Source organism: Rosa chinensis, chromosome 2 (assembly GCF_002994745.2).
Source record: "Rosa chinensis cultivar Old Blush chromosome 2, RchiOBHm-V2, whole genome shotgun sequence".
Taxonomy (NCBI): Eukaryota; Viridiplantae; Streptophyta; class Magnoliopsida; order Rosales; family Rosaceae; genus Rosa; species Rosa chinensis.
This window is the reverse complement of record NC_037089.1, coordinates 79,836,820-79,858,265: the sequence shown is the minus strand read 5'-3', so window position 1 is coordinate 79,858,265 and position 21,446 is coordinate 79,836,820. Positions and strand designations below refer to the sequence as shown.

The 21,446-nt window shown below is 40.8% G+C and overlaps 1 protein-coding gene across 1 annotated transcript; it reads left to right on the top strand.

Annotated features, from left to right (window-relative positions):
• Positions 1 to 227: 227 nt before the first annotated feature.
• On the top strand, positions 228 to 20,903 carry LOC112188096 (auxin transport protein BIG). The gene is made up of 14 exons (XM_024327120.2): positions 228 to 665; positions 911 to 1,017; positions 1,749 to 1,914; positions 2,002 to 8,060; positions 8,713 to 9,330; positions 9,463 to 9,643; positions 10,765 to 10,999; positions 11,090 to 15,631; positions 15,720 to 15,942; positions 16,589 to 16,990; positions 17,252 to 17,395; positions 17,637 to 18,656; positions 18,964 to 19,470; positions 19,862 to 20,903. The coding sequence occupies exons 1-14, from the start codon at positions 401 to 403 to the stop codon at positions 20,699 to 20,701; spliced, it is 15,309 nt and encodes a 5,102-aa protein (XP_024182888.1). The 5' UTR covers positions 228 to 400; the 3' UTR covers positions 20,702 to 20,903.
• Positions 20,904 to 21,446: the final 543 nt, after the last annotated feature.

Below are 21,446 nucleotides of genomic sequence, written 5' to 3'. Positions count from 1 at the left end.
AGCCCAAATTCAAACCGTCAACCAGTGCATTACTCAAGAGAGAAAGCCATTTCCGATGGCCGAACTATTTAGCCGGCCGGAGCCGGAACTCCCCCGAGAGAAAACCCATAACCACGGGAACAATCTTTCTAGTTAAAGTAACCAAAAGCAAAAGAATCCACTTTTGCTTGATAAAAAAGCAAAGCCTTGTCATTTTAAAGCAAAGCCTAGTCATTTTAAAGAGCACCACGAAACCTTGTCATTTGTTCCCTCACACCGCCTTTAAACCTCTCTCTCTCTCTCTCTCTCTCTCTCTCATTTCCACCTCACTGAAGACTCTCCGAGTCTCTCTTCTCCCTTTCATGTACTGAAACTTTCATTTCCTCTATTCACTTTCACACCCGATCGTCTCGCTTCTGTCATGGCCGAGGCCTTGGCGAAGCTCACCGACTCTCTCTACTCCGACTCCAAGCCCATCGCCGCCACTGATCTCTTGCTTCGGTTGCGCTCCGACTCCGACTCCGACTCCGTCAGACCGGGGCTCCAGAACCTTCTCCTGATTCTAAAACGCGGCGTCGAGGCCGACGCAGACGGCAAGCTAGGGCTCCAATCATGGACGGATTCGCAAATTCAAGCTGTATATTCCCTCGCCTACGCCGTTGTCTCCGCCTCTCGATCTCTCTCAGGTAACTTTTGCCTTCGTTTTCTGCTTCATCGGTTTGCGTTTGAATTTTCGTGCTTGAAGTGGTTCTTATTCGGGAGGATTGTGCTTTCGTGTTGAGAAGAGAGGGATGTAGAAGTAGATGGTGTGGAATTTGAAGTAGAAATTCGTATCTGATTTTCTCTCTGTTTTTAACGCTTGTAGAACTTTTACTGTTTTGGTTATAAATGTACTGACTTTTTTGGTTTTCTTTTGGATTTGCATACATAGTGGAGCAAGCGGAAGCAATAATTGTGGCCACTGTGCAACTCTCTCTGGAGTTTGCTGTATGTTATCTGGAAAGATCAGATTTCGGCAGCGAAGACATGAGTATTCAGGTTCTCTTTTCTTTTGTTTTCCTTTATTGTTCACAAGCTATGTTGGAATCACCTGTTTAGTTTGGACTTTACTTTTGATAAGTTTCACATCAGCTTCTATTGTGCTGATTGAACATGTTAGTATCGTTGGGTTAAGTTGTATATTTCGTTTATGGATGGTGTGGGGGATGTCACTACCATCTTACTGTTAGAATGTGCATTATGGAATCGGCTAGTGATTTCAGATGTTTGTTATGTATTTTCCTAAGGAAGCAGTAAAAATTTTGTTGAAGAAACAGAGATTTAAACGAAGATATAGAATGTTTGTCTAAGTCGAGAAAACATACTAGCAAAATATAGCAGCTTTGTTGCTATGAAGTAGAAGTATGTGCATTTCTTCTGCTGCTCAACAGGATCCAAGTTCTGTTTAGTGTTTACTTATAATATATGTCATGTTATGGTTGTTTGGTATGACATTTTTCCTTGCATCATTTACATGACGTTATATGTGATCAAGAACTAGCCTTTTCAGTTATAGCAAAGTATACCATAAAACCCATTGCGATTCTACTTTCTCCAGACATTTTTTTTTTCAGGCAGAATTAATGTCCCTTATGTATCATAGATATCACTTGTGGTGGAGGACATGGCAATCAACCTTTTTTTACTTAATGTTCTGCTGATATCAGTACACGTTTGGGGAGGGGTTAATAGTGGGTATACTTATTTATTGTGTTCATTTGGTTTTGCAGAATAATATGGTGCAACTTTTGGAGATATCATTGGTTGATGGAATGGATAAAGCACCCGAGGCACGGAAGCCTTTCCCTCTAGATAGCCTTGCAGACTTGTCAATATCTGTTACTGGCAGTTCTAGTGGCACTGAGTTTGATAATCATATTAAGTGTGGCCCTCAAGGTAATTTTTTTTTTTCAATCTTGTAAGACTTGGTCTTATAGTGCTGCATTTCTTGGTACTTATGAATACTTTTATGTTTATGAGCAGGTGTCAATTGCTCAAGGGCAGAGAAACCGGTGGATCACCTTTTTATGTCTTTAGCTTCTGAGTGCATACAGTCTGATAGGCAGACCACTGGATTTGGTGGGCCTACTTTCCACCAGGATCCGAACAAGTTGGGTTTTTTATCCCAGCATTGGGCAGTTGCTCATTTTGGGTGTATTCAACGTTTGATTTTGCTCTGCAAACAACTTATTGTACTCCCAGATGTGTTTGATGAGAAGTTGTCTGGGACAAGCTTCTGCAAGAGACTGTCCATCACTTTGAGGATTTTAAAGCTACTTGGAAGTCTTGCAAAGGACATCCCGTATATTGAATATGACGCCTCTTTGGTGCAAGCAGTTGGCTCTCTTGCTGATGCACTACCTGGGTTGTTTAGACCTGGATTTGAGTTTGTAAACAGCCATGTTCCAGTCGAGGGTAGTTTTGAGAGCCTCAGTCTGTTGCTATTGGAAGACTTCATTGAACTTGTCCGGGTTACTTTCTGCAACAGCAGTGTATTTTTGAACATCCAAGTCTGCGTGATAGCTTCAATACTGGACAACTTGGATTCTTCTCTATGGAGATACAACAATTCTGCTGCTAACTTGAAGCCCCCACTAGCTTATTTTCCGCGGATTGTTATTTACATATTGATGCTCATTCATGACCTCAAGAGACAGACTAATCGGGCTGTCAATTGGAAGGAGTTTGAGACAGAACTTATCGGCGGTAACATCCGTTTTCTTGATTCCTCTTCATGCTTGGTTCATTCTGAGAAGGTTTCTTTACTTCAGAGATACACATTTGAACAACTTGTGAAGATAATCTTCCCTTCCTCAAATCAGTGGATGGACAATCTGCTGCATCTTTTATTTTTCCTTCATTCTGAGGGAGTGAAACTAAGGCCAAAAGTGGAGAGGACATATTCTAGTTGTGCAAAAACTACTAGCAGCTCTGAAGTGGAAAATGTTGTTTGCCATGAAGATGAAGCCCTTTTTGGAGATCTTTTCTCTGAGAGTGGCCGGGGTTCTACAGATGGATATGATCAGCCACCTGTTGTTGCTAATTCTAGCTCCAGTCAGAGCAATATGCCCATGGAAGCTGCTACAGAGTTGCTTAGTTTTCTGAAAGTGTGCATCTTCTCTCCTGAATGGTACCCGTCTTTTTTTGAGGATAGCTGCACAAAGCTTAGCAACAGCCATATAGATATTTTTCTGTACTTACTCCAAGGTCAGGGATGCTCTGAGGAGAGGAGCCCGGAGTGCTATTCCATTTCACAAGAAGAGCGAAAAATTGGCCAGGTCCATGAACTTTGCTTCAACTTGTTGCAGGACCTTGTCACACGTCATGCTTTATCTGATTCATTGGAAGAGTACTTGGTTGGAAGAATTTTGAATGTTGAGAATGATATTTTTGCTTATAATAGTTGGACCCTTACCTTACTAGCTCACATCCTTTTCTGTAGGGTGGGTTTGGCTGGTAGCCGGTTGAGAGACCAAATTTTCCGGGCCTTTGTGGATTATATTATTGAGAAGACAAAAGCCATCTCTTTGAAATGTTCTACCTTTAAAGAACTGCTTGAGGCCCTTCCATCTGTTTTTCATATCGAGATTCTTCTTATGGCATTTCACTTATCGTCTGAAGAGGAGAAAGCATTGCATGCAAACTTAATATTTTCCACTCTCAGAGCAATTGGTACTCCACCTTTGGGTCTGAACGGTGCACATTTGTCTTGCTGGGCTTTACTGGTTTCAAGGTTGATTGTAGTGCTTCGTCATATGATATTCTATCCACAGACATTTCCTTCGTCTTTACTAGTACATCTACGGTCCAAGTTGAGGGAAGCTCCACACTCAAGTTCACAGCTTGGCATGAATGATCATTTGTCATCCTGGGTTTCAGTTGTATGCAAGAATGTAACGAGTGCTTGGTTTGAAGAAGAGCCTGATATCAGTCCCTTGATTCACCAATTGATTGATATATCGGCCCTTCCTGCTTCGCTGTCTATAGATGGTCTGAATATTGACAGCTTATGCTTGAGTTGGGATGACATCTGTTCAACCATGTCATCCATTATTGGGTTCTGGAAAGATAAGAAGGCTGCAGTGGTGGAGGATCTTATTGTTGAAAGATATATTTTTGTACTTTGTTGGGATTTTCCAACCATGGGTACTTCAAAGCACAATCAGCTTCCTTTTTGGAGTGATCCACAGACTCTTGACATTTCTGACATGGAAAATTTCTTTTACTTCAGCCATTCAATTCTAGGCAGTCATGCTTCTAACTTTTCTGAAGTTATAGTTCATCTGCTTCAACACTTGGATGCTGAACACATACCCGGGCACATTGAGGAGTTAGGCTGGGGTTTTTTGAGAAATGCAATATGGTTGTCTTTGGCGGGAGGCTTGCTTGATGTTGGCATCTGTAGGTATGGTGTGAAGAATACAGTCCCAGGAGTTGGGACAAACTGGATGCCGAACATGTCCAAGGACAACGAGTATATCACTGTTGCTGAAGGGATGGTTGCCTCCTTAGTGGCTGCTGGTCAACTTTCATCGTTGTTCAAGATGATTTCATCTTTGTTGAATAAATATCTACAAGTTTATCAGAAAGCTTTCATTGCTACCTTTAGTAATAGCCAGAATGATGCTAATGGGTTTTCACCGCTATTGCTTTTTAAACATTCTGGATTTGACATATGCCTTCAGGATGAGCTTGAAAAGACTGGAACGTGTTCTTTTCGCCTGGAGTCTGTTCTTGATCTCTTGGTGAAATTTGATGCTATTATTGATAAACGAGCTTCAGGAATTTTGTGTAGGACCACATGGGAATGTATGTTGCATGGTTTCCCTCTTAATCTTCAAACTCCTAGTGGAATCCTTCTTTCTTGCATCCTTAACATAAGGCAGATCATTTCCATTCTGGTTGGTCTGCTTAAAGTAAAAGATACCATGGGAAATGTCTGCTTGGAGAGTGATGTACTTCGTCAAATTCTTGATTCGGTAGTGACAATCAAGTTCGACAGGATCTTCGAAAGTGTTCATGGGAAATGTGAAACTATGTATGACAGCTTGAGTGCGGGCTTGGTAGGGCCAGAATATTCCAATTTGATTCTATTGGAGCACCTGGAGCGGTTTTTACGGGATATCAATTCCAAAGGTGTAAGTGACAGCAGTATCCATGAGTGCATAATCACCAAGGCTATTGATACGATGGATAGCTTAAGGAAAGAACCCACCAAGGTTGATATCTTTAAATTTTATCTTGGTATGGATGGCGTTTCAGATCAGGTGAAGGAGCTTTTCAGTTTGCAACGTGGTGACCTGCTGGTTTTTATTGACTCACTACATAATTGTTACTCGGAAACAGTCAACGTAAAGGTTCTTGGCTTTTTTGTTGATCTACTGAGTGGAGACCTGTGCCCTGATCTTAAACAGAAGATGCAAAACAAATTTCTCAGCATGGACTTGCTTCAACTGTCCAAATGGTTAGAGAAGAGGCTTTTAGGTTCCGTTATGGAAGCTTCAGATGGAGTTAATGGTGCAAAAGGAAGTCCTCTCTCTCTCAGGGAGTCGACCATGAACTTTATTTTATCCCTTGTATCCTCACCTTCTGAATTGCAATCAGTGGAACTCCAGAGTCATATTTTTGAAGGTGTGCTGGTTTCCCTCGATCCTGCCTTTTTGCAGTTTGATATTCATGTTGCCAAATCATTTTTCCATTTTGTTGTTCAACTATCCAAGGGGGATACTTCTCTGAAATTGCTTTTAAAAAGAACTATAATGCTGATGGAGAAGCTGGCGGGCAATGATTCTTTGCTACCAGGCCTGAAGTTTCTTTTTGGGTTTTTGGAAAGTGTGTTAAGTGATTGTGGGTCTGGTAGGAATACCCCGGAAAGGTCATTTGGGAAGTCTCTGTCTGGCAATACCCATGGTGTGGGACCTACATCTTCAAGGCAAGTAGGATCAAGGAAGAACTCCGAGACATTGGTTCTTTCTACTAATCAGGACGGCAGGTCAATGGCTCTTGAATGTGATGCAACTTCTTTAGATGAGGATGAGGATGATGGAACTTCTGATGGTGAGGTGGCTAGCCTGGATAAGGATGATGAAGAGGATACCAACAGCGATAGGGCCCTTGCTTCTAAAGTTTGCACATTTACGTCTAGTGGTAGCAATTTCATGGAGCAGCACTGGTACTTCTGTTATACATGTGATCTGACTGTCTCAAAAGGCTGTTGCTCTGTGTGTGCAAAAGTTTGTCATCGTGGTCATCGTGTTGTTTATTCTCGCTCTAGTCGTTTCTTTTGTGATTGCGGAGCTGGGGGTGTTAGAGGAAGCAACTGTCAATGCTTAAAACCACGAAAATTCACTGGTGTTAGTAGTGGCCCAGTCCGCAGTGCTAGTAATTTTCAGTCCTTTTTACCCTTTGCGGAAGATGGAGAGCAGCTACCAGAAAGTGATTCAGATCTTGATGAGGATACTGGTACAGATATAGATAACTCTCTCAGACTTTCTATCCCAAAAGAGCTTCAAGATGGAATCAGACCATTGCTTGAAGAACTTGATGTGGAAGGTAAGGTGCTTGAGCTTTGCTCCTCATTGTTCCCTTATATAACTAGTAAAAGGGACTCCATCTTGTCAAAAGATAACAAAATCACTCTTGGCAAAGACAAGGTGCTTTCTTTTGGGGTTGATCTCTTGCAATTGAAGAAGGCATACAAAAGTGGGTCCTTAGACCTGAAGATAAAAGCAGACTATTCAAATGCCAAGGAACTTAAATCACATTTAGCTAGTGGATCTCTTGTCAAATCCTTGCTTAGTGTCAGTATTCGAGGGCGACTTGCTGTAGGAGAAGGTGATAAAGTTGCAATATTTGATGTTGGGCAGTTGATTGGACAAGCCACCATTGCACCTGTGACTGCAGACAAGACCAATGTCAAACCCCTATCTAAGAATGTTGTCCGCTTTGAAATTGTGCATCTTACTTTCAATCCAGTGGTGGAGAATTATCTTGCAGTAGCAGGTTATGAAGATTGCCAGGTTCTCACCTTGAATCCTCGTGGTGAAGTGACTGATCGTCTTGCCATTGAGTTGGCACTGCAAGGTGCATATATCAGAAGGGTAGACTGGGTTCCAGGTTCCCAGGTTCAATTAATGGTAGTTACCAACAGGTTTGTCAAAATATATGATCTATCTCAGGATAACATCAGTCCCATACACTACTTTACGCTATCAGATGATATGATTGTGGATGCAACCCTTCTTGTGGCATCTCATGGAAGGACTTATCTAATTGTTCTTTCCGAACATGGAAGGTTGTTGAGGCTAGAGTTGTCAGTGGAAGGTAATGTCGGGGCTAGACCTTTGAAGGAAGTAATCCAGATACAGGATAGAGAGATAGATGCGAAGGGCTCATCTTTGTACTTTTCATCGGTGTACAAGTTACTTTTCCTTTCCTATCAGGATGGGACTACTTTGGTGGGACGGCTAAGCCCGGATGCGACTTCTTTGTGTGAAGTATCCACTATATATGAGGACCAAGATGGTAAACTGCGGCCTGCTGGACTTCATCGTTGGAAGGAATTGCTGGCCGGCAGTGGGCTCTTTGTTTGCTTCTCTACCATCAAATTAAACTCTGCAATTGCTGTATCAATGGGAGCAGATGATTTATTTGCACAGAACCTGCGACATGCAGTGGGCTCGACTTCACCTTTAGTGGGAGTAACTGCATATAAGCCATTATCTAAAGATAAGATTCATTGTCTTGTCTTACATGATGATGGTAGCCTTCAAATCTACTCGCATGTTCCAGTGGGAGTTGATACTGGTGCTAGTGCAACAGCAGAGAAAGTAAAAAAATTGGGTTCCGGTATCCTCAGCAGTAAGGCTTATGCTGGTGTTAACCCTGAATTTCCCCTTGATTTTTTTGAGAAAACATTGTGCATAACAGCAGATGTGAAACTGGGTGGTGATGCTATCAGAAATGGTGATTCTGAAGGAGCTAAGCAGAGCTTGGCATCTGAGGATGGCTTTCTAGAGAGTCCTAGCCCGGCTGGCTTTAAGGTAAATTTTTGATAGTATCTAGTCATTTCATGTGCATGCCATGCTTCAGGGTGTAGTTTCTGGGTTTTATTCTCGTCTTTTTTATAGGTTAGGGTCGAGTGGTTGACTGAGGCTTGATAATATATACTGTATAGTTGGCTATTAATTTGCAATTACAGAAAATTAATTATCATCTTTCAAAGCATGTATAAGAGTCACATTTTGATGAATTTTCATTACCTCACCATCATGAGGAGCTAATGCAGTAATTCATTAGAGGCTTTGTTTTAAGCAATGGCAGTTGTATGGTGTTAATGCTTCATCTAAGTAATAAGCTCATGACTGTCAATTTCTCATGGGGTTGTTTGTGTTGCTTGTAAAGCGTTTATTGTGGACTTTGCTCACATGGACTTCTTGTCTCTCTGCTCTTATATCCATCTCCTCTTCATTTATTTCTTTATTTGAGAGCATTGAGAATTAGTCTAATTAGTGGCATGACTACTAGTCACGTAAAGTTTTGTTTCCTCCGGTGTTTCTCTATTTTTGTGCTGTCAAGATTTTTATCTGTAGTTTTTGTATTAGTGATTGTTGCAAATAGCATCCAAGTCTATATAACTTGCTTTTATCTTTAGTTCAAATGTTAAGGTTTTAACATCATTGTTTTCTTCCTCAGATATCTGTCTTCAACTCAAACCCCGATATCATCATGGTTGGTTTTCGTGTGCATGTTGGTAATACATCAGCAAGTCATATACCTTCTGACATTACTATATTCCATAGGGTGATTAAATTAGATGAAGGTATGCGGTCTTGGTATGATATTCCATTTACAGTTGCTGAGTCACTCCTTGCTGATGAAGAGTTCACAATCTGTGTTGGACCATCCTTCAATGGATCAGCTCTACCTAGAATTGATTGTCTTGAAGTGTATGGTAGAGCTAAAGATGAATTTGGTTGGAAAGAAAAAATGGATGCTGTACTGGATATGGAAGCACGTGTGCTTGGTTGTAATTCCTTGCTTGCAGGATCTGGGAAAAAACGCCGGTCGATGCAGTCTGCTCCTATACAGGAGCAGGTTATAGCAGATGGCCTTAAGCTTCTGTCCAGGATTTATTCGTTGTGTCGGTCTCAAGGTTGCTCAAGAGTTGAAGAAGTTAATCTAGAGTTGAGCAAACTAAGATGCAAGCAATTATTAGAAAACATATTTGAAAGTGATCGAGAGCCCTTGTTGCAGGCAGCTGCTTGTCGTGTCTTGCAGGCTGTTTACCCCAAAAAAGACATATACTGCAATGTAATTTTCCAATGGCAATGCATATGATTCATTCAAAATTATGCTTCTGTGCATGAGCATCCTTATTTGCACAAAACTGAATGAACATAATTGTTGTTAATCATTAACTGACATTTTTTTTTCTTCCTGTAGGTCAAGGATAGCATGCGGCTTTCTGGGGTGGTGAAATCGACATCTGTACTCTCTTCCAGGCTTGGGGTCGGTGGTACTGCAGGAACTTGGATAGTTGAAGAGTTCACAGCCCAGATGCGTGCAGTATCTAAGATTGCACTGCACCGTCGCTCTAACCTGGCTACTTTCTTAGAGATAAATGGTAGTTTTTACATTCTCTGAAGCACCATTATTGTTTAAGAGTTCATTCTTTTGTCATGAATGTAGTATATGTTCCTTTAGTGTAAAGTTACGAACTATATCTTCTTAGCACAACCTAGTGCTGCAAAAAAAAAAAAAAAAAATCTCAGCAATGCTTATCGGTGACAAAATTCCCCTTGCTGATGTTTGGTACCGCGAAGTTGCTTGTTCTTGCCGAATGTTCACCTTATCAATTTATAATGTGTTTTACCTGTGCCCTAGATTTGTGCAATTGGTGGTGGCTAATTGTAGATTGTTCATGTCATTTATATGTAAATTTGTTGGTACAGTTTATTGATTGTGCTTGCAACCTAGTTAGAGCTTGTGGTTGTCCAGTTTATATACACTATTTTTTCTCATCTTAGTTATTTGTAGAGGATTTAGTCTCATGCGCGTTTTTGAATTAGAGAAAGAAGTGAGGATGTTTATGATACCATTCGGCTTTATCAAGTGCATTTCACATTGTTCTTATGTAGATTCTCTTTGTGCTTAAATCATTTAGATGTTAGATTTACTTTCATCCTTTTCTTTTCTCGTCCAATGTATATGATGTGTTGTTCTGTTTTTCTGACATTCCAAACTTCAATTAACTGCACTGTTTATTCTAGCTAGAGTTATTGCCACTCCTATTTAACTTCTAGCACTCGATATTGCCATTGTTTAAAAGTATAAATTTGGAGACAGAATCTGAACAGAAAGTGCTACTGGCATTTTCATAATTTTGCATGTTATAATATTTTATTTTTTCCTTATCTTACTGGGTTTTGAGAAGTTGTTTCTGGGAATTTCGTGATTGTAATTTGTTAGTATTGTACACCAGCATACATGGGTTTATGTTATTATTTGACTCGAGACAATGGGAATACTCCTTTAAGTAGTATTATGAGTTTAAGCAAGCATTTGTTATTCTTGTATCACAAATTTGGTGAAAAGGGAATGCAACTTTTCAATTGTCACTAATTTTCTGAAGATCGTGTACTTATTTTTTCTCTTTATTATTGTGCTTGTCCTCGGTTGTTGCACTCGTTCTGCATTTTTCATTCATCTGAAATTGAAGAAGCTCTGTTTCCATCTCTGGTGTAGGTTCTGAAGTTGTGGATGGGCTCATTCAAGTTTTGTGGGGAATTTTGGACTTAGAGCAGCTTGACACACAAACAATGAACAACATTGTCATATCTTCTGTGGAACTCATTTATTGTTATGCTGAATGCTTGGCTTTACATGGAAAGGATATGGGGGTGCACTCTGTTGGGCCTGCTGTTTCATTATTCAAAAAGCTTCTCTTTTCACCCAATGAGGCTGTCCAGACATCAACCAGGTAATCATTAGTATTCACATTAACTTGATTTTATTTTGGTTTTCCTTTTATTTGTCCAGATCTTCACATGTCATGCCCTTTCCTTTTCAGCTTAGCTATATCTTCAAGGTTGCTTCAGGTTCCATTTCCAAAGCAAACAATGTTGGCAACAGATGATGCTGCAGAAATTGCAGTTTCCGCTCCTGTGCATGCTGATACGACTGGTGGAAACGCCCAAGTCATGATTGAAGAAGATTCCATCACTTCTTCTGTTCAATATTGTTGTGATGGTTGCACCACTGTTCCTATACTTAGACGGCGATGGCATTGTACTGTTTGTCCTGATTTTGACCTGTGTGAGGCATGTTATGAAGTACTGGATGCCGACCGTCTTCCTCCACCACACTCTAGAGATCATCCTATGACGGCAATACCCATTGAAGTGGAATCATTAGGGGGAGATGGCCATGAGTTCCACTTCACACCAGATGATGCAAGTGATTCAACAATGTTGCCAATTACTGCAGATTCCAGGACCCAGAGTTCTACTCCATCAATTCATGTCCTTGAACCGAGTGAGTCTGGGGAGTTTTCTGCTTCACTGAATGACCCAGTATCAATTTCTGCTTCAAAACGAGCTTTGAATTCCCTAATCCTGTCTGAACTTCTTGAACAATTAAAAGGATGGATGCACTCAACCTCTGGGGTACGGGCAATTCCTGTTATGCAGCTTTTCTACAGATTGTCATCTGCTGTTGGTGGACCTTTTATAGACATTTCAAAGCCTGAGAGCTTAGATTTAGAGAAATTAATTAGATGGTTTCTGGATGAACACAATCTCAACCAACCATTTGCTGGCAAATCCCGCTCTGCTTTTGGGGAAGTTGCAATTCTTATATTCATGTTCTTCACTTTGATGCTAAGAAACTGGCACCAGCCTGGCAGTGATAGTTCCATGCCAAAACCCAGTGGGACAACAGATGTGCATGATAAAAGTGTCATCCAAATTTTGCCCTCCATTTCAACTGCTGCTTCATCTTCCTTGGATGATCAAGAGAAAAATGACTTTGCGTCTCAGCTGGTTCGTGCTTGCAGTTCTCTTAGGCAACAGTCTGTTGTCAATTACTTAATGGACATACTGCAGCAGTTAGTGCATGTTTTCAAGTCTCCTTCTGCAAGTTATGAAAATGCAGGACCTGGTTCTGGCTGTGGAGCTTTGTTAACAGTTCGAAGAGATCTAGCTGCCGGTAATTTTTCTCCTTTCTTTTCAGACTCATATGCAAAAGCCCATCGGGCAGATATTTTTATGGACTACCATAGGTTGCTGTTGGAAAATACCTTCCGGCTGGTATATACCTTGGTCAGACCAGAAAAGCAAGACAAGACTGGGGACAAAGAGAAGGTTTCGAAAGTTACTTTGGGAAAGGATCTGAAGCTAGATGGATATCAAGATGTTCTCTGCAGTTACATCAACAATCCTCACACAACATTTGTAAGGAGATACGCTAGGAGGCTTTTCCTTCATCTCTGTGGAAGCAAAACTCACTATTATAGTGTTCGAGACTCTTGGCAGTTCTCAAATGAGATGAAAAAACTTTTCAAACATGTAAACAAATCTGGTGGGTTTCAAAATCCTTTGTCATATGAAAGAAGTGTAAAGATTGTCAAGTGCCTTTCTACTATGGCTGAAGTAGCTGCAGCACGGCCTCGGAACTGGCAGAGGTACTGTTTGAGGCATTCTGATTTTTTACCATTCTTGATTAATGGAGTGTTCTATCTTGGAGAAGAGTCCGTTATTCAGATCTTGAAGCTATTAAATCTGTCATTTTACACCGGAAAGGATATGGGTCATTCATCGCAGAAAAGTGAAGCTGTGGATTCAGGTCTTAATTCAAACAAATCAGTGACACAATCTCAGGATCCAAAGAAGAAGAAGAAAAGTGAAGAAGGAGCAGAATCTAGTGTTGAGAAGTCCTATGTGGATATGGAGTCGGTGATAGATATCTTTAGTGACAAGGATGGGGATGTCTTGAAGCAATTCATTGATTGCTTTTTGCTGGAATGGAATTCTAGCTCTGTACGTGTAGAGGCCAAGTGTGTTCTATATGGTGTCTGGCATCATGCGAAACAGTCATTCAAGGAAGCTATGTTGATGGCTCTCTTGCAGAAAGTCAAATTTCTGCCGATGTATGGTCAAAATATTGTTGAGTATACCGAACTTGTCACATGGTTTCTGGGTAAAGTGCCAGATATCAGCTCAAAGCAAAACAGCAGTGAACTTGTGGATCTATGCTTAACCCCTGATGTCATTAGATGCATCTTTGAGACACTTCATTCACAAAATGAGCTTGTAGCTAATCATCCAAATTCCCGCATTTACAATACTCTAAGTGGATTAGTTGAATTTGATGGTTACTATCTGGAGAGTGAGCCTTGTGTTACCTGCAGCTCTCCAGAAGTTCCATACAGCAGGATGAAGCTAGAAAGTCTGAAATCTGAAACAAAATTCACTGACAACCGCATCATAGTGAAATGCACTGGAAGTTACACCATCCAGACAGTGACCATGAATGTCCATGATGCGAGGAAGTCTAAATCAGTGAAAGTTTTGAATCTGTATTACAATAATAGGCCTGTGGCTGACTTGTCAGAATTGAAAAATAATTGGTCTCTGTGGAAGCGTGCCAAGAGTTGTCATCTTGCTTTCAATCAAACTGAATTGAAGGTGGACTTTCCCATTCCAATAACAGCCTGCAACTTCATGATTGAGCTGGATTCCTTCTATGAAAATCTTCAGGCTTTGTCTCTTGAACCATTGCAATGCCCACGTTGCAGTCGACCTGTGACCGATAAGCATGGAATATGTGGCAATTGCCATGAGAATGCATATCAATGCCGGCAATGCCGGAACATCAATTATGAAAATCTGGATTCCTTTTTATGCAATGAGTGTGGGTACAGCAAATATGGTCGATTTGAGTTCAACTTCATGGCAAAGCCAAGTTTTGCTTTTGATGATATGGAGAATGACGAAGATATGAAGAGAGGGTTGGCTGCTATAGAAACTGAATCAGAGAATGCTCATAGGAGGTATCAGCAACTTTTAGGGTTCAAGAAGCCTCTCCTTAAGATTGTATCAAGTGTTGGTGAGAATGAAATAGACTCACAACAGAAGGATTCTGTGCAGCAAATGATGGTTTCCTTACCTGGGCCTGCATGTAAGATTAATCGTAAAATAGCTCTTCTTGGTGTCTTATATGGGGAGAAGTGCAAAGCAGCTTTTGATTCTGTCAGCAAAAGTGTTCAAACACTGCAAGGGTTACGTCGGGTTTTGATGAATTATTTGCACCAGAAACACTCTGATAATGGTGTGGGAGCCTCAAGATTTGTGGTTTCTAGGTCTCCGAATAATTGTTATGGCTGTGCTATTACATTTGTGACACAGTGTCTTGAGATATTACAGGTTCTGTCAAAGCATGCAAATTCCAAGAGACAACTTGTTGGTGCTGGCATCTTAACCGAACTGTTTGAAAACAATATTCATCAAGGTCCTAAAACGGCTCGAGTCCAAGCTAGAGCAGTTCTTTGTGCATTTTCTGAGAGTGATACGAATGCAGTGACTGAGTTGAACAGCTTAATACAGAAAAAGGTGATGTACTGCCTTGAACATCATCGCTCTATGGACATTGCTCTGGCCACCCGTGAAGAGTTGTCATTGCTGTCAGAAGTATGTTCTCTTGGTGATGAATTTTGGGAATCAAGGTTGCGTGTCGTTTTTCAGCTGTTATTTTCTTCCATCAAATTGGGAGCTAAGCATCCTGCAATTTCTGAGCACATTATTCTTCCTTGTCTGAGGATTATATCTCAGTCATGTACTCCTCCAAAACCCGATCTACCAGATAAAGAGCCCAGCACAGGAAAAGCTACTACTGGTTCGCAGATCAAGGATGAAAGTAATTCTAATATTTCTGGATCTATGGGTGGCGGTGGGAGTAAGCCCACTTCAGAATCATTGGATAAAAACTGGGATGCATCTCAAAAGACTCAGGATATTCAATTGTTAAGTTATTCAGAGTGGGAGAAGGGAGCGTCATATCTTGATTTTGTTAGAAGGCAGTACAAAGTGTCCCAGGCTGTAAAAGGTGGTAGCCAGAGGCCTCGACCTCAAAGGCAAGATTTCCTGGCTCTGAAATATGCACTCAGGTGGAAGAGGCGTGCTAGCAAGACAACAAAGAATGACTTACCAGCATTTGAGCTGGGCTCGTGGGTCACAGAACTTGTTCTTAGTGCTTGTTCTCAATCAATAAGGTCCGAGATGTGCATGTTGATCAGTCTGCTGTGTGCCCAAAGTACATCTAGGCGATTTCGGTTGTTGAACTTACTAGTGTCTTTGCTACCGGCAACTCTTACTGCTGGTGAAAGTGCTGCCGAATATTTTGAGTCGCTGTTCAAGATGATAGAGTCAGAAGATGCTCGCCTGTTCTTGACTGTGCGTGGATGTCTGCGTACAATTTGTAAGCTAATCTCTCAAGAAGTGGGTAACGTTGAGTCTCTGGAAAGGAGCCTGCATATTGACATCTCACAAGGTTTCATCCTTCACAAGCTTATAGAGATGCTTGGTAAATTCTTGGAGGTGCCAAATATTAGATCCAGGTATGACTGCCTTCTTAACTATTTTTTGTTTAGTGCATAAATAATTGATACCATTCTTATTATCATACTTAATACGTCTTGATGACAGATTCATGCGAGACAATCTGCTCTCAGAAATTCTTGAGGCGCTTATTGTTATTCGTGGCTTGGTGGTGCAGAAGACAAAGTTAATTAGTGATTGCAATTGTCTTCTAAAAGATCTTTTAGATAGCCTTCTGCTTGAAAGCAGTGAAAACAAGCGGCAGTTCATTCGGGCATGTATTTCTGGTTTGCAAAACCATGGGGAGGAGAGTAAAGGACGAACTTGTCTGGTATGAATGACAAACGTGACGTTATGAATTTTTTGTGGTTTTATAAGAGGCCCAATTTGTTAATTTTTATGATTGGTTTTGGGTTTTAGGATGGAAGGAGGAGGATGACAGTGTGGGTAGAAGGGAGATGGTAGATTTGAATGGTGGAGATTATATGTAGACCGATTTATAGTAAAAATCTAAAAACCTAAAACAAATATATATATTTTTTTCTTCCACTTTTTGTATTGTCCATCCCTTTTTCTTTGTTTCTGCCTCATATATCTGATATCTCATCTTCCTCCTCATTTCTCCTATATATATTTTTTCTTATGTTTTAACCAAATTGAAAAACTGAAACCATTAGAAATGTGTTTTGTAGAGGGCCAAAATAATGCTTTTAGACCAGTTTATTGAAGTAATTAATCTATGTAGTCTTACCTTATTATTTCAATGTGATTTGTGAAGTAAAGTTTTTGTCTTGTATATGGAGAATGTCAATACTTGTGGTGTCTGCATGGTTTCTACGAGTCTATATACTCTTCTTATTGTGCATGTGCTTTTTCACAATTATGTTGTTGGTGTTCTTTAATTTGCGAGCATGGGGATCAGTCTGCTTTGTCAATGCCAACCGATGTGGCAGAACTAATTTCCATTATATGTGCAGTTTATCCTGGAGCAGCTCTGCAATCTGATATGCCCATCAAAGCCAGAGCCGGTGTATCTGCTGGTTCTAAACAAGGCACATACACAAGAAGAATTCATCAGGGGATCTATGACAAAGAATCCTTACTCTAGTTCTGAGATTGGTCCATTGATGCGTGATGTGAAGAATAAAATTTGTCATCAGTTGGATCTGTTGGGACTTATTGAAGATGACTATGGGATGGAATTGTTAGTTGCTGGGAACATTATCTCCCTCGATCTGACCGTAGCTCTAGTGTACGAGCAAGTCTGGAAGAAGTCCAATCAATCTTCAAATGCAATGGCTAACTCTACATTATTATCTCCTAATGCTGTTTCGTCAGCTAGAGACTCTCCACCTATGACAGTAACATATCGGCTTCAGGTTTGTTATAAGTGGTCTCATCCTATGTTTCTATAGAAGTTTTAAATTCATCTATGACCTTAAGTAACTTGAAAAAGATAGGCATTTATCCATATTTACGCCAGTGAAATCCATATACTTATATCTAAATTCTTGGTTTCTAGTTTGTTCATGCACACACATCCTTTAGTTGACATTGTGCATCAATTTATTTATCGTGCGACTTGTCTGCATATCCTTTAGGTCCTATCTTGACATCTGGTTGATTTATATGTATTCCAGGGATTAGATGGTGAAGCTACTGAGCCCATGATTAAAGAATTGGAAGAAGATAGAGAGGAGTCACAAGATCCGGAGGTTGAGTTTGCCATTGCAGGTGCTGTTCGTGAATATGGTGGCTTAGAAATTATATTGAGCATGATCCAGGTGTGTTGCATATTTCAAATTTCTGGCTAATCGTATCTTGATTCGTGAAGAATTTATTATTTACATTATATTTTTGTTTTATGAATCAAGTGTTCTGTGAGGTAGCAGCGACCTCTGGAACATTTAATGTTATGGTTTGGTGTTTGCTTCACTGGTTTTTTTTTTTTTTTGCCTTCCTTGTCCATCCCTTTCTTTTTGCTCACTAATTAATGAAATATCTGACTCTGTTTTGAATGGACAGCGTTTGCGGGAGAACTTCAAGTCCAACCAAGAGCAGTTGGTAGCTGTTCTGAATCTTTTAATGCACTGTTGCAAAATAAGAGAGAATAGACGGGCCTTGCTGAGGTTAGGAGCTTTAGGTCTACTTCTTGAAACTGCGAGACATGCCTTCTCTGTGGATGCCATGGAGCCAGCTGAAGGCATACTTCTGATTGTTGAGAGTCTGACACTTGAAGCTAATGAAAGTGACAACATTAGTATCACGCAGAGTGCTCTTACTGTCACCAGTGAAGAGACAGGTGAACAGGCCAAGAAAATAGTCCTCATGTTTCTGGAAAGATTATCTCATCCTTCAGGCCTTAAAAAATCAAACAAACAGCAGAGGAACACTGAGATGGTTGCCAGAATCTTGCCCTACTTGACATATGGTGAACCTGCTGCAATGGAAGCACTTATCCAACACTTCAGCCCTCCTTTGCAAGACTGGAGAGAATACGATCGGCTGCAAGAAGCACATCAAGAGAACCCGAAAGATGACAACATTGCCCAGCAAGCTGCCAAGCAGAGGTTCACCTTGGAGAATTTTGTAAGAGTTTCCGAGTCTCTTAAAACAAGCTCCTGTGGAGAGCGATTGAAAGACATTATTCTTGAGAGGGGTATTACTGGTGTTGCAGTTAGACATCTGAGAGATAGTTTTTCAGTTGCTGGACAGGCAGGCTTTAGGTCAAGTGCAGAATGGGCAATGGGTTTAAAACTGCCATCTGTCCCACTGATACTGTCTATGCTAAGGGGCTTATCGACAGGACATTTGGCTACTCAAAAGTGTATTGATGAGGGAGATATATTACCTTTGCTTCATGCTTTGGAAGGTGTCTCTGGGGAAAATGAGATCGGAGCAAGGGCTGAAAATTTGTTGGACACACTTGCAAATAAGGAGGGAAAAGGAGATGGTTATTTGGAGGAGAAAGTGCGGGGGTTGAGACACGCCACAAGGGATGAGATGAGGCGCAGAGCTTTGAGAAGGAGAGAGGAATTGCTTCAGGTAAGTAGTCATTAGTTCTTCTTTCCTGTTTATTTTATGTTGATAGGAGTTACGGCATATGCTTCTCAACTGAAAAATAGGGGTATTCTTCCTCTGTTATTCGTATCCTGAAAGTAGACTTTAACTATTTAGTTTCAGAAGCAAGTTATTGTTTAAAATTTTAAGAAGACGGTGTAAGCTAGTTAGAAGGTTCTTTTATTAGAATCAAGAAAGCATTCATTCTTATTTGAATTATCATTGTCATTTGTATTGAGAAAATGAAATAAACTGATGAAACTGATAGCTCCTCTATTTTCTATCAATTTAGGGGCTTGGAATGCGACAAGAGCTAGCATCAGATGGTGGTGAGCGTATTGTTGTTGCTCGGCCACTACTTGAGGGTTTGGAAGATGTGGAGGAGGAGGAGGAGGATGGCTTGGCATGCATGGTTTGCCGAGAGGGTTACAGTTTGAGGCCTACTGACTTGCTTGGTGTTTACTCTTTTAGCAAGCGAGTGAATCTAGGTGCAGGGACTTCTGGAAGTGCTCGGGGGGAGTGTGTCTATACAACTGTTAGTTATTTCAATATTATTCATTTCCAGTGCCATCAGGAAGCCAAGAGAGCTGATGCCGCACTGAAGAATCCGAAGAAAGAGTGGGAAGGAGCGACTCTCAGAAACAATGAATCTCGTTGCAATTCCTTGTTCCCTGTGAGAGGTCCATCTGTTCCTTCATCACAGTATAGTCGCTATGTAGAGCAGTACTGGGACAACCTCAACGGTCTTGGACGTGCTGATGGAAGCCGTCTTCGGCTGTTGACTTATGACATTGTTCTGGTATATTGTTTCGCTTTGTTTTCTTCTGTCTTATAATTTAGCCTTACTGTGTATTGCTTTTTTATTCCCTTGTGTGTTTCATTTTTTTTCTATGTTTAGAGTAGTTCTGATAACGAAATGATTAACGGATACTTTTAGTACACAAATAAAAATTTGTCCTGCATAGTTTTGGATGATAAAATATTTGGGATTAATTTTATTTTGGTAAATCATCTTTCACTAGCAGGAGAGCAATTTTATTTTGGGGTTTAGTCAAGAGGAAATTCATTTGATGTTTTGTGTAATTGAATGCTTTGTGGCTATGCTTTAGGAACTTCCACATTCTTCTACTATTATGTGATTTTGCATTCTACGTCTGGACCTAATATCTATAAAACTTTTTGTTTTGTAGATGCTAGCTCGATTTGCTACTGGGGCATCATTTAGTGCAGATAGCAGAGGTGGTGGAAGGGAAAGCAACTCCAGATTCCTTCCTTTCATGATCCAAATGGCTCGCCACCTTCTTGATCAGGGAAGCTCATCTCAGCGTCATGCAATGGCCAAGTCTGTGTCAACATATTTAACATCTTCTGCTTTAGATACTAGACCTACCACCCCTGGAACACAACCTTCTATGGGATCCGAAGAAACTGTCCAATTTATGATGGTGAACTCACTTCTCTCAGAATCTCATGAAGCCTGGCTGCAACACCGCTGTGCCTTCTTGCAGCGTGGAATTTACCATGCATACATGCAGCATACTCATGGTCGGTCTGCAGGCCGCACCTCATCCAGTTCATCACCTATAGTCAGGATAGAGTCTGGAAATACTAGCCCAGGTCCTAGTGCAGAAATCGTGGGTGCCAATGAGCTTTTGACTGTCATTCGACCAATGCTCGTCTACACTGGCCTGATTGAGCAGCTGCAACGTTTCTTCAAGGTCAAAAAAGCACCGGCCAAAGCGACATCGTCAGCCAGAAAAGAAGCTAGTTCCTCTACTACAGTCCCTCAAGGGGAAGATGATTCTGGAGGCTTGGAAGGTTGGGAAGTAGTGATGAAAGAGAGGCTTCTGAATGTGAGCGAGATGGTAGGGTTCTCGAAGGAGTTGTTGTCATGGCTCGACGAGATGAGTTCTGCAAGTGATCTGCAGGAGGCTTTCGACATAATTGGTGTATTGGCTGATGTGCTGTCTGGTGGCGTTACACAATGCGAGGACTTTGTGCGAGCTGCAATCAATGCAGGGAGAGGCTGAGAATTAGATAACTACTACTAAGCGAGCTGTACGTGGTTTGTGTTGTTGTATAGGCACTGGGGCGTTGATAGACCTGTACCATTAGTGTTAAATTTGTGTTCCATACATACATACCCCTTGAATTATGGGGGTTTAGACTGAGTCTGATGCGTAGCACATATGGCTCCTTGGTAATAAAATTATTTTTCTCCCTAAACCTAAATTTTCAAGTCGAATTTTAGGCTGAATAACATGATGCACTGATGCACAGGAGGCTGGTTCATAAAGTGAGTTGCTCGAGCCGAGCAGTTTAGGCTTTTCCTTGGCTAGGATGTCAGCAACCGTATTCCTCTCCCTGTGGAGTGTGGGCTTAGCTTGATTTGAAAGGAAACAAATATTAAATAAAAAAATTAATAACATACAATGACTTATCCAGACGAATCATAATTTGAAATGTAATCTTGAATTTGTGTTCAAGAACCTTAGATGCATGTTACATTGTTGCTAAAACACGTTCACTTACTTGAAATAGAAATAATCATGAATCGGAGACAACTGAAATATGAGAAGAAAAGAATCGGTATTGATTCCGGAGGAGTTGATTCCTAAACCCATCTCCCCTCTTCGGAATCAAATTCCTAAGTATTCAGGAATCGATTCCTTATAAAGAGGTGTGACCTACACCCATTCCAATTCCTTCATGTGTTAGTAAACGCATGAATACTTTTACCCGGAATCATTTCAATTCTTTTATGTGTTAGTAAAC